Source organism: Hylaeus volcanicus, chromosome 5 (assembly GCF_026283585.1).
Source record: "Hylaeus volcanicus isolate JK05 chromosome 5, UHH_iyHylVolc1.0_haploid, whole genome shotgun sequence".
Classification (NCBI taxonomy): domain Eukaryota; kingdom Metazoa; phylum Arthropoda; class Insecta; order Hymenoptera; family Colletidae; genus Hylaeus; species Hylaeus volcanicus.
The window spans coordinates 24,596,701-24,609,759 of NC_071980.1; the positions used below are offsets into that span (position 1 = coordinate 24,596,701).

General features: G+C 37.8%; 1 protein-coding gene across 10 annotated transcripts in view; it reads left to right on the forward strand.

Annotated features, from left to right (window-relative positions):
• LOC128876996 (uncharacterized) overlaps window positions 1-13,059 on the forward strand; it is a 99,475-nt gene that overhangs the window by 60,416 nt on the left and 26,000 nt on the right. For all 10 annotated transcript variants that reach the window (XM_054123895.1, XM_054123890.1, XM_054123891.1 and 7 more), the window contains 2 exons: window positions 5,869-6,041; window positions 9,607-9,771. In XM_054123895.1, the coding sequence (XP_053979870.1) occupies window positions 5,869-6,041; window positions 9,607-9,771 (338 nt within the window). The remainder of the gene's footprint in view (window positions 1-5,868; window positions 6,042-9,606; window positions 9,772-13,059) is intronic.

Consider the following 13,059-nt stretch of genomic DNA (forward strand, 5'->3'; position numbering starts at 1 on the left):
TAGACACGCGAGAAACAATAAACAAAGCACTCATTTTTGAAACCATGAATGCTCTGTTCTTTGATGTTGTTCCGTGATTAATATACATTATCTCCATTTGTAAACCTGTACGTCTGTTGCAACCGAAAGTTATGCAAATTATAGCCACTGAGGAATTCCAGGTATTTTCAGATTCACCCTCACAAGATGAAATTCCAACCACTTGGAAGCTGAAACTTACACTTTTACTTATTGAAATTCATCCGCGTCGTGCACCCTTCGTTCGTGGTTCTTCGATAATCCTTAAACTCTAATTCTACCCTAAAGTAGAAATAAAAATTAACTCGATAAGAATATTATGAATTTTTCTGTTTATTTTTAATTTTTTGGTTACGTACTAGAAAGAAAAATATTTGTTGGTCAAGGTAAACAGAATTATATAACCCGTGCAATATAGACCTGTTTTTCCATGTTATCAAATAAACTGTTGAAAGAGAGATTACAAAGTTTTGGTCGATTATGCTAATGACATCCCGGTTGGCTCGACGCCCGAGTAGCCCGGGAATAAGCACCAGCCATGGCAAATTTTTCTTCGCTTTATCGAGAATGGAAAGGGTCGTGTCAGTATCAGGAATAGCTTAATACCATTTATACAGCCGATGGCGTTATATATTTCTCGGCAAATCGTCTGGCAACGCGCAACAATTTTTCCACCATTTGATCGCTTTGCTTTCTCTTCCAAAGTTATGAATCCGGTCACTCTTCCGCTTACAACGATATGTAAATGCTAGGTACTTGTGATGCAAACATATTCTTAATTTCAAGTATTATAGAAATTAAGCAGGGTCATACGAAATGTAGTTTTTACGAAACAAACTGTATTTAGACAAAATATGGGCGAAAATAATAAAATTGGTAATAGCGGTGCAAATGGTAAAAATGGTTCTGCACATTGGCAAATAGTAATTATCGTTTCTGTTATTCCTGTTTAGTGCATAACAATTTTTCATTTGTATGATTTTTTCCACCATCTCTACCGCGAACGACAGAGACATATTACTATTAAACGTGGAATAAGTATTTTCACGTTTGCTATTTAAAATGCAAAGAACGCGCAAGTACGTTAGCATTAACATACAAATCGTAAAAAGTATTTCGCAATTCAAATGGCGAAGTGGGATTACGGTGTGCTTCAATGCTCCTGCTGTTTAGCTGTCTACAGGAATTTAAATTAAATAATTACCTACATTAGGTCGCGGTAAAAAAGAGTATTTCCCATATTCCCTCACACTTATATATAAATGATATCATTAAAAACGTAATGCATCAGCAAAACAAACACGTAGACAAATTAATATATTTTTTATCAAGGTTCTACTGCAACGATAGGAGAAAGTGTTGTACAAGGAACTAATGTAATATTGAATGAGAAACGTATCTGAATAATAATATTATGATAACAAAAGATCCTACTAATTTAATTTACAATTATTCTAGACGAAGAGATATATTAGATAATTTAAATGTACCTAAGTATCTCCTTATAATTTTGAGAAAATGTTTTTATTTTACGAAGACTTCCAATTAATCATAGAAGAATGAAACAATCGACTCGCGAATTTCACAAAATTCACAATGTTCACAATATTCGTGATATTTTGATATTCACAATTTTACTATATCATAAATTCACAATATTCAATCATCGTACAGGATCGTGAAAGCGTTCCAAGGTTCGTTCCGAATAGCGTTTGGGTTTACCTTCCAATTAAACGCAGATGTCGTCACTGGTGCTTTCAAACAATAGCTATTTCTTGAAGAAATCCTTTCCCTCGTAAACACGCCTTTATTATTCACCCTTCAGTCGGCTGTAAGTGCACGCCAGCCAACTAGAATGCCAAATTGGCCGTGAGGAACAATGGGTCCACGGTGAGCAGTAAATATGCTATACCTTAGGGGGTGGGTCGAAATGGGAGAAAACGGGGCGAGGTTTCGAATGGTCAGTAGAGTAGATAGCATTTAATAGGATGGACAGGGAACGGAAAGCTCTAGGAGACTATCCATCAACGTCGATGCTTCCACGTACAACACAGAGATACGTCCTCATCTTTCTCTGCTCTTTCCACCCTTTCGAAAAGGATCTTGACGTTGCCGCCTCTCGATCGAAGGTTCGTTGTTTCTACGATCGTAAGATTTATTTATTATTTATTTATTAATTTTTCATGAAGAATAGACTTGAAACATTTGCCTCGGATTATTGTTCTTCAACTAGATATCTCCCTTCGCGATTTTAGGACATTTCGCAGCTGTCGTAATGCATTCCGACGCATCACTCGCATCACATTACTATGCAATTAGTTTCTGCTTGCAGCCGGCGCAGAGGAACTAATATACTCGGTTTTTGCGTGAATTTAATTACATTTCGGCTTCTGCATTCAGTCTGATTAACTTAATACCGTGTTAATCGACTCCTAGTAATCTGTAATTTTTCTGTTCAATTTTCAAGCTGTACGTTATTATTGAAACGGAATATTCAATTACTTTAATGTTCAATATTGCTAGCTTAGCAATTATATATATTTTTATATCAATTATATTATCTCTATTTTCTTAAAATAGTTTCTGTAAATGGTAACGATTGATACGAAAAATAAAGACAAGTTTCCAAATCACACCAGAAATGACTTATTCAAGTACAGTGGCACTTACAATTAGCATATCATACAGATATAGTCGTGAATAATGGAGGTCATCCTAGTTTCGTACGAGTAGATAAGCATTACAAGATTAGAATTAGGTCATTCCACGTGCCTTTGTATTTGACGAATGTTTAGAAATAAAATGACTAAATCATGTGGAAGTATCGTGTATAAAATAATTTTGGAATAGGAAAGGCTCGACTACTCTATTAAGGATTATTACTTGTTGCGGCTCTGTATCTTTGCACATGTTTCCCTTGAGAGCAGTTTACTTAAATAAACATACATAAGAAATCATGATTGGTTACCACCGCTATTCTATATACAAGAAAAGGACAAATTGAACATAATTCATTGAGTATAAAATTTTATTTTGCATTTATATTCCAGACAGAAAAGCATTTAATAGGTAGAACTGGATGAAATATGAAACCGTTGAACTTGTTTGTCGATGAAACGGTGGAAAGCGTGCTATTGAAAACAGATTTTCTTTCAAGCTGATGCCTCAATCGGTTCCTGAAATACGAGACCTCGAAGTGTAGCGTTTAATATGTATGCTGAATTACGACCGAAATTTCTGGAGAAACCGTGACCCACTTTTATACTTGCTTCTACATAGGTGACAAGCTTCGGGTAGGTCAGTGAAGGCGTTCGAGCGAAAGAGACGGAGATCTCATAAACTTGTCCCTATAGGCATTTTTCTTGAACGTCTCGTCGAGTTTTCATTTTCTTACCACATCTGCATTCATTACATATTTATTATTTTAAAATAAAATTCTTGTTTTATTACACAAGTAAACGTAAATCATAATAACAAGAGCAAGAGCGTGGTTAGAAATTTAAATACTTTTAGAGGATTTCAAGCTTTCAAGACTCTTAAGACTTTTAAGATCTTCAAGCTTATTGAAATCTCACAGATACGCCCACGTAAAAATTGTATAGTGCTTTAGCAATTTTGGTACGATTCGTCGATATTCTGCAACTTGATATTAAATCTGAGAGATTATATATATATATTACTCGTAAGCTTCGACAGCAAATATATCAAGATTTAAATGGATTTTCCACTCTATGCGATAAATCAAGTGAATAATGATGATCGTTTCATTAGCATTTTATTCGCTGAATGCTTTGCATGTACAGATTGGTTATCGATATGAATTTATTTTTTTTTATCATGCGAATGCACATGTTACGCAACAGCCAAATGAGAACCGTTCGTAAATACGGGATTCTGATTCTGTTTAAACATCAACAAAATATTATCAAAAACATCGAATATTTCCTGTGACTGGCTGCTAATTACAATTTTCTGTATTGCAGTGTTTTTTTAAAATTAAAAGAACGTTGCATCGACAAACCACTTTTTCCAAGGTTCATAGCACATTCCACTGACACAAACAATGAAAATATTTAACGCGGAACAGTAGTCGATCAAATGCGATACCAGAAAGTCTAACAAATCGATTCCTCGTCAAACGAAAAACAATTCGCATTAAACTTCGCCAAAGACACCAACAATGGATCCAATCGGCAACTACTATTCGAAATTTGGATCCTGAAGGAATGAAATCGAAGTCAATGTAAATCGAATCAACGAAAAACTTTTTTCCCCAGGGTACAGAGAGCTTCCGTAAGTGTCGTGAATTCGGCGAACTTGCAAGTTGCAGGCAGAAACTCGTTCCTCGGAGCTATTTCATCCCGTGGCTCGCATCAATTTCCTTGGAATTCCGACGGATGCAAAGTATTCCTCGGTCAGGACGAATACCTGAATTACTAGGCCATAGCTGAAGGGAGAACATTTCCTGTGTCAAAACGCCCCAGCGATCGTTAGCCTGTTAATGTCCGTGACACGCGCGGAATTAACGCCCGAATGGCGAATTATACTGGATGTACAGCGACGACGTTAAAGGACAGCTGGCACTTCTTGCCAGACGTCTGTCGACCGATGCGTGTGTTCCGGAAATTGGTACTGACGAGTCCTTTAGAAGCGTGATCACAAAGGAATGAAGCTACCAAAAAATGTTTCAACAAAACTTATTTCGTCCAAAAACACAAATTATATACAGTAAATAATTTGGTCACAAGTGAAACAATAGGAAAGATTTAACGAACAAATTAATTTCTTTAAATGGAACCTTGTATATTTTCATCCATAATATTCGTGCCTCTTTGTATATAAATTTAAATGTTAGAATAAGCGGTTGGCAAGAAATGTAAACAGATCCTCGTAAACTTTGGAATGGGTAAAAAATGGCAGTGCTCCGTAAACCTGGTGTCGATGCAACGCGAGTTTAAACGTATTCTCGGATCTTTCACGGTCGAAGTCGGTTACACAGGCATGACGCGATTAAATTGGATCCGAGATGACGGAAATGGAGCCAGCAAATCGAAGGAACACGATTATGGCACCGACGATGGGGGAGAAAATTGCTGGAAACGAAGGCAACCGAAGTGTCTCCTCTCTTGGCGCTTCCACGATTTTTCATCGAGTCTTCGTCAACTTCTATCCACTTTCTTAGGGAAGCTGATTCGATTCTATCGATGTTTCTCCTTGCCCGACGAAACGACGCTCGAGATGGTTACGGTTAAGTGGTTCGCGCGCTACAAACGATAATAAATGATTTAGGATGTCGGTGGTCCCCGCCGCCGCGATAAATAAACTTGGTAATTTGCAAGGGAATCCCTCTTCAGCGGCTGGTGGAGCAGTTGCACCTGCGCCTGCGCCTGCGCCTTCGAGCTTGTTTGAGCGAATTCTTTGAAGATGTAGGAAGAAGGAACGTTTGTATTTGTTTTGTAAAAAGCAAGCAAACTACACATTTGATTTTCAGGTGGTATGGAGCGTACAAGTTGAGTCGATAAGCACTACTTTTGGAAATAAACAAATGAACTAAAAGATTTTCTGAAATGGTGTAATTAAGTTTTAAATTTTCAAAGTTTTTCTAAAAGGTTCTATTTTTCTACGCACACAGTACTGAACGATTATAAATGTTTTGCATATTTTTAATAATTGTCAGAAACAGTGTTTACAATGACCAAGTTTAAATAACGATAATTGATAAGTTGGAAGGCCTGGCATCCAACAGCAGGCGTAAGTGTTTGTGACTGACAATGAGAAGTCACAGATCAAGCGGACAAATTACAATAGAAACATTCGGGGATGCTAATGGCTCATTAAAATCTGTTTCAGACGGTGGTGTGGTGGGTGGATCGAGGGCTGGACCAGTGGTGACTCTTCACACGTTGGAGCTGACACCACGTGGTAGGGTTTTGTTGCAACTTGCACCACCCGAAACTGCTCGGGCTTATCTACCACCAGAATATCGACCAGGTCGCATATATTCGGACACAGATTCAGAAAAGGTAGGTGGTGCTATTTTTATATTGCCTTCGCTTCCTTAAAAGTCAAGTAACTCGTCGAACAGTTCGTTAGTTATGAATATCGAGAGCTTCAGGGCTGATTATTCGGTGATATTTAATACTAAAACAATTATCAATTCGTAGATAAAAAAAAACTACAGGTATTACTAATATATTATCCTGACAAACATAACGAAGAATTGATGTTTGATGAAACATTTTCGCAATTCTTTTTTTATTTACACTAGTAAAAATTCTATTGTCTTTCGAAAAGTTTCTTTGCTGTCCACCCTGATTAATAAAGATCCTAATATTATTTAACAATTATTATAGCTACCATATTCCGGAATCAAGTAATTTATACTTTCAATCAGAATATAAAGAACATCTAAACAAAGTTTCATCCTCGTTGCTCAAAAATACTAGAAGCAGTTGGGAAACCTCGTACAAACAGATTTATAATTTTTTTGTATGTATAATATTCTCAAACAGCTATGAAATTCATCGCTCAAATCTTATCAGGAGACACTACCAACATAAATAAAACGAATTTCACACGAAAGACTGGACCTGAATGAACGTTCCTAAATTACAGTGCATTTTTTTCTTCTTTCTCCAAAGGGTAGACATTTTTCCTGAATAGCGTCGTTGCAGGCGAAATTAACGCCGCCAGCGTATCTCGCGCGACCCGATAATTAATTACGGTCGATATATAATGACGTTTAATACAATGCGACAATTTAGTACGGAATAGCTGGCACGAAACGCTCAGGCGTCGCCGGACGTCGAACAAATTGGCAAACAAATTGTTTATCGGGAAATTAGCGGTCCATTTTTTCCCCCCGCCCGCATTCGCGATATCGTGGGACTTTAATCCTGCGCCGTTCGCGTGAAATATTTATTTTCGATTGTCCGATGCAATTGGTGGAAACTGGTAATTCGAGCTTTCCTCGATGAAAGTTCATTCGAGTTAAATATCAACTGAGAATAACACTGAATTGAAATCGTGATCCAGAAAATTAAACGTGGAAAGAGATTTACTTTCGTTTTGTCTAATACTGTGCTACCTATATATTTTATTAATGATACAAAATTCGAAATTAGTGTAATTTACATATACCTTTCATTATTTTTATGTGATTCAGATGAAATTTTGTTGAGCTGTTCTTTGTTTCCCCACAGAAAGCGCAGTATATATAAAGATCAAAATTGAAATGATAAAATGTAACTTTATACATTTGACGTTTCAGTTCATGAATGGACTGGATATTCGTTTATTTTTTTATTTATATTTCGTTTTATGTCACATTGAAATAAATGAAATTTATTAAACGAATACCTAAATTATACGACGAATATTTATACAAACGAGTAGTTTGTTTCAAACTTAAATCTAAAATCTACAATATTTCCCAAGATAGTAACAAAGAATTGAAAATTGTTATTGTTCCACACTTCGCTTCCAAAGCGTATTAGTGAAATTACACAACTCCTAGCGAAGTAGTTTCACGAATTGGAGTTTGTAAGCGTAACTTATAATTTCCAAAGTGTTAATATCTATATTTGCTGACTGTATGGATGCACTTCGCTGCCGAGGAGCAGCAATACCGTTCCTCTGCTTCACTGCTCTTCTCCTTCCTGTTCGCAGTCGACCAGAAGTCCGTTGTTTCAGCTAGCCAGTATTTATCTTCTCCAGATTAAAGGGAGAACAAACGACTCGCGTAATAAATAACCTTCGAACGATCCTACGCTTTCGTCTCTTTACTCCGAATTCCTCCACCTTTCTGTGCGGAACGTTTCAACCTTGATTACCAATTGTTTTCGCGCACAACTGTATCCACTGACGCGCAAAATTTGATTGCGTATCGCGAGTGAACGTATAGAAATTTAATCGTAACGTTTATTTAATTGAACAGTTAAATTTTCATTTGTTCATTGTGAAATATTTCATTCTATACGTCACACCATTTAAAATTTATCTGTAAATGTTATCCACCTCTGAGGCAGTGAAAATCCACAATCTAGAATCAAACGATATATTTATAATCAATAATAATCATCAGTATTTTTAAGTAGTTTAGTCAGTGGCGATAGTTTCTACCTGCTCTGTACGAATAATCTGGAAAGGGTTGCGTCCAATACCTGGACGATGTTTTGGATAGGGACTAGACCCGTAGCAGGTAGTCCAGGTGACTTACACGGTGATCCTGGCACGCTAATAAGACCTTGAATTCGCCAGGTAACCTTGTCTGTGAAATACCGTTTCTGAACTGTGCCTTTATTTCACGCGTTCTTGACTCTTACCTGAAAAACCATTGTTTGTGAATTTATTTCAACACAGGCATTCGTCATAAAAAGTATTAATATTTCCGTGACAATAATTGGACGAATTAACAACTTAATTATTAACTAAATTACCAATATTCCGTTGTAAATATAAACATCCTTATGACAACTCGGACGCTTACTATGTTCGTTTGTACTACGTATATCAAATAAACATGGTACGTACATTAAATGAAGACTTACGTAACTGACAACAATAATAAATCCGTAATCCAGTTCCGACAAGAAAAATGGAATTCTCGGCGCCCGCTACGAGCATACGAGTTATATACGTAAAGTACAGCGCTGCTTTCAATTTCGTCCCGAAGCAAATGAAAAACAAAAAGCGCGCATAAGAAAACTAATTCTGTTCCGCCAAGCACACACTACGCAGGAAATTGAAACTTTCGTTATACGTGCTCGAAAGCTATTGCGACGGGACGAAAAAAGACAGAAGAGAGGATTGCAGACAATGATCCGTGCAAACACTGCACGAGAATACCATGAACACAATTGCTATGTAACTTTTAGTCCCGTTTCCCCCGACACCTGTTCCATTCGGTCCGATACTTGCCTCGCGATATCAACGGGATCCGCTAGTAATCTCTTTACCATTAAACGAATTGCTCATTAATTAATTCGTCACTTCGTTTCTTCTGACTTCTTGAGGGACGAATTTTCAATGGATTGTTATTATACTGTAGGATCCTTCATACAGACGTATGTAAACATCGTATATGTTTTTACCTGGGAACAAGTACCTGGGTACGAAGACGAGCACAATGTGCTCGTATGTGCGTCACTGTGCTCAGCACATACGATTCACGATCGACTCTTGTTCATCGAATTATTTTTACGGTTTGTGTTTGTTAAAAAGGCGCGAGGTCCTGAAAATAATAAATTCTTTCAGGTATTATTCTTAATTTACCTTTAAGAGGAGAACTTTATTTTCCCCGCTCATACAATATCAATATGTATGCATGTCAAGTGCTAAATCGTACCCAAAATATTTTCCAAATATAGAACGCCTTGTTTAACACGCGAACGTCATAGGTTTGTAAAAATAAAATGAAAAGTAAAATAAAAATAAAACAAAATGAATAAAATTACACGTAACCGATCGATATTAGTTTGAATTTTCGGTACGTTTCTGGGCAAACTAGTTTTTCACCGTAGACATTGTCCACGTTTATTACGAATCATAGCGATTTATCATCTTCATGCGAAATCTCGCTGCTTTCAGATGTGGATGTACTCGCTGGGAAGGGCATTATTGGACACAACACCGAGAGTCGCAGCTCTGATGGGAACGGTTTCCGTTTCACCCTCGTCGGCGCTCCAGTCCGTTTTAGCTGCCATGACGGAGCCCGATCCTCGAAGGCGAGCTTCCTTGATGAATCTCCTAGACGTAAGTTTGCAAATTCAGTGGAAATTGGTTTCTGCTATTTCCTTTTCTCCTACCACACTCACGTCTGGATATAGACTTCTAGAATCCTGAATTCAATTACTCTGAGAAGCATTTTCCTAAAATGTTTTACGTAGGGCAAATATTATCGTTGCGATAATATATTCATCCTTCTATGATATTATTCTCTGCGTGGAATGCTGAAAAATGTAGAGTTGCTTGTTTGGTTGCTCTGCTCGTTAATTGCGAACCAATATAATATTCCATCAATTAAATATAGTATACTGAATACTTATACGGGCAGAAGATATATCTAATAATTCAATTGATATTGCTAACGAAAAAATTGGGACTAAAAATTGTATTTTATTAGTTAATGTTTAATACAAAAATCCAATTTTTAGAACCACCATAAAATGCCCTATATCGTTGTCATTGCATTGCCAGATATTAAGTTGCGAATAAAATCAGAACAAAATTATGGGGTTACCTTCTGAAAAGAAGTTTAATTTAAATAAAGGAAGAGATTAGTATCTGTTGGGGGTGTTGAAGTTGAACTTACGATTAAAGATCGGGTAGCTGCTCTCTGTCCTTCCTTCGCGTGACACCTTGAGATAAAAATAACCATTCCAGGCGGAAGGAGAGGATAAAATATTTCTTCCGCCGCAACCCGTGTATCTCAGATGTTTTTCACATTTGTTGCAACGGAACACGACTGTGGTTTTTAGTAGGTACGCTCTTTCGGTGTAAATTTCATTTATATCAGGTGAAAGAATAGACAAAGAAAGCAGGTCTGGTGGTTCTTTTATTTACTGGACAAAAGCTAACAATGCAGACACCTACATGTACCTGTGTATATATCAATTTATATTCTAAAAGTGGAGGAGAAATTGAAGAAAATTAAGATAAAGATTGATTGTTCAATGTCGTCCTTTGGAAATACGCTTCCAATCTAAACAGCGTTACGTTTTGCGGCGCGTTCTAAATCATTCGCAATTACACTGCTCACTAATTTGGCGGTCGAACAGTTCTTGCGAAGCCGAAAACTAATTTCCGTGTAACGGCCAAGAACAACGAACGCCAAGCTATCTTGAATCACGAGCGCGCCTGAAGAAGCAGCTGCATCGGAGTTGAATCGGATGCATGCGCGTTATTCAAACAACGGGGGAACAACGGGCCACCCGCACGGGAGAATAATAATGCAATTTCCTGGCCATAAAATGCAGTGTCCTCATGTTATTGAAATTTTTCGTCGTGTGCCGAAGTCCAAGCCGAACTTCTCATTATCCGTTCAGGCGAATGGAATCACTCTCTAGCATTCGGGTAATCCGTTCCGTTTGCGTAATGCAATGAACAACGCGGAATTTTTGAAGCGATTGCAATTTTCTACGCGAAGAAAAAAAATGCTTGCTTGGAATTAAAAATTGTTTTGCCTTCGATATTTTCAATTCTACTCGTGGACTGCTTTTAGGGTTTTTTTTTCTTTTTTAGCGTCTCTTCTATTTCTTTCTGCAATACTAATTAAGCATCTTAAATCATGTTCATTCAATGTTCGCGATCGACAGATATTAGACATAGAGGGTACGAATATTTATGGGACTGACTGTATATACTATTCCTCTAATTAAAAAATCGTCGCGTGACGTTAGACATTTCATTGAATGTTTCAAAAATGATCAGCAACCGAATGGCAATCAGCTGTCGGCAAGGTGACCCTAGGCATTCCTTTCTGGATTTATCTATCGACGTCGTGCCCGAAGGGCTAGGTCAGGAATTACCCGGAATCATTCGACTCTCACCGTTCTCTTTCTCCGTTCTATTCGCGCTACGGATAATACGATTAAAGCGAGCTTCTATGTCCGCCCCCGCAAGCGTTCAAGTGCTCTCTACGATCGCGCGAAGTTCGTCATACTCGCCTCTATTCTCGACGGATCGTTCTGACCTTCGCTGGTACGACAATAATTAAATTTGTATCGGTAACGCGTGACGACGGTACTGACGTCAGCGATGTAATTACGCAATCTAATACTTCGTACGATGATTTAATGGAGCACGTTTTCGAACGGGAAGAGGGCGCTACACTCGAACGATTTTTCCCAAATTTCCTGGTAGCAATTTCTTCCAAAGAATTTCAATTGCGCGTTTCCACTCTCTTTGATTATTGCTCTTATATTAAAAATATTGTTTATTATACTAAACAGAGTTTATCCTTTAATATAATACATCCTAGCAATGTTAAATAAGAAAGTCGTGTCTCATAACTGTTCATTTCAGATAAGCAGTACACCTGAAATCGTGGCAACCATGAATATACTTTTTTTCAGAAGAGATTACGTTTACCCGCAACAAATCGTGTATGTTCTTAAAATGTGAATAAATATGCGTACAAGAACCGTTATAAAAATTCCTTATTGATTAAAAAAAAAAAAAGATCCCGCAGAAGCACTGAAAATTGACGCTTCGGATTAGAATACTCCCTTAAATCAAAGCTAATCGCGATCTCCGTGAGCATCAGCGAAGATCCAGCGACGAACGTGCATAAGAATCGGCGCCATCTTCCCGGGAACCGTCCACTTTAATAAAGCCATTCGTTCGGCCGCTCGTTATTCATCGGTTGCACCTGAATGGGCCGCGAAATTGATGAAATCGGGGTCGAGGGCGTTCTTCGACAAGCGAACTTATTCCACCGCCGCCGAATTCTCCGAGGAGTCCTCGACCTGCGATAAATTACTCTAGACCCGGAGATCGCCACTCCGTCGATGACTGGTACACAGATGAAACCTAAAGGAAGGTGCCCCTCGAGATAAGACGTAGAGTACACTCCCGACGGCGGCGTCGGAACTGCGACGTCTTTTCGCGGACGTCGGCGTGAAATTAACGGTATCGATTTTGCGTTTGTCGACGAGTGATCAGGTCCTCTTTGCTATCTAGATGATACGGGTGGTGTAAAGTCGGGTCGGGGGTCTTATTATTGGCGCTATTTTGTAGATGACGTGGGTTTGGTGTAGGGAATTATGCGAAGTGAAACATTTTTAGGGAGATTTATTTCTTTTTGACCCTGACGTCCACTGTGAAGGGATATTATATTTTTAGCGGAATTTGTTTCTATAGGATAAGTTTGTTAGGGTAGACATTTATGGAATATACATGTCTCCTTGAAGTTTCTCATTGAAATTACATGAAAAAGCTAGTCTAATGTACAATGTAAGGGAACACTGCATGTTTACCAAATTTTGTTAGTGGCTATACAGAATTATTTTGTAAGGGTGGAAATTTTTGAAACACATGTAT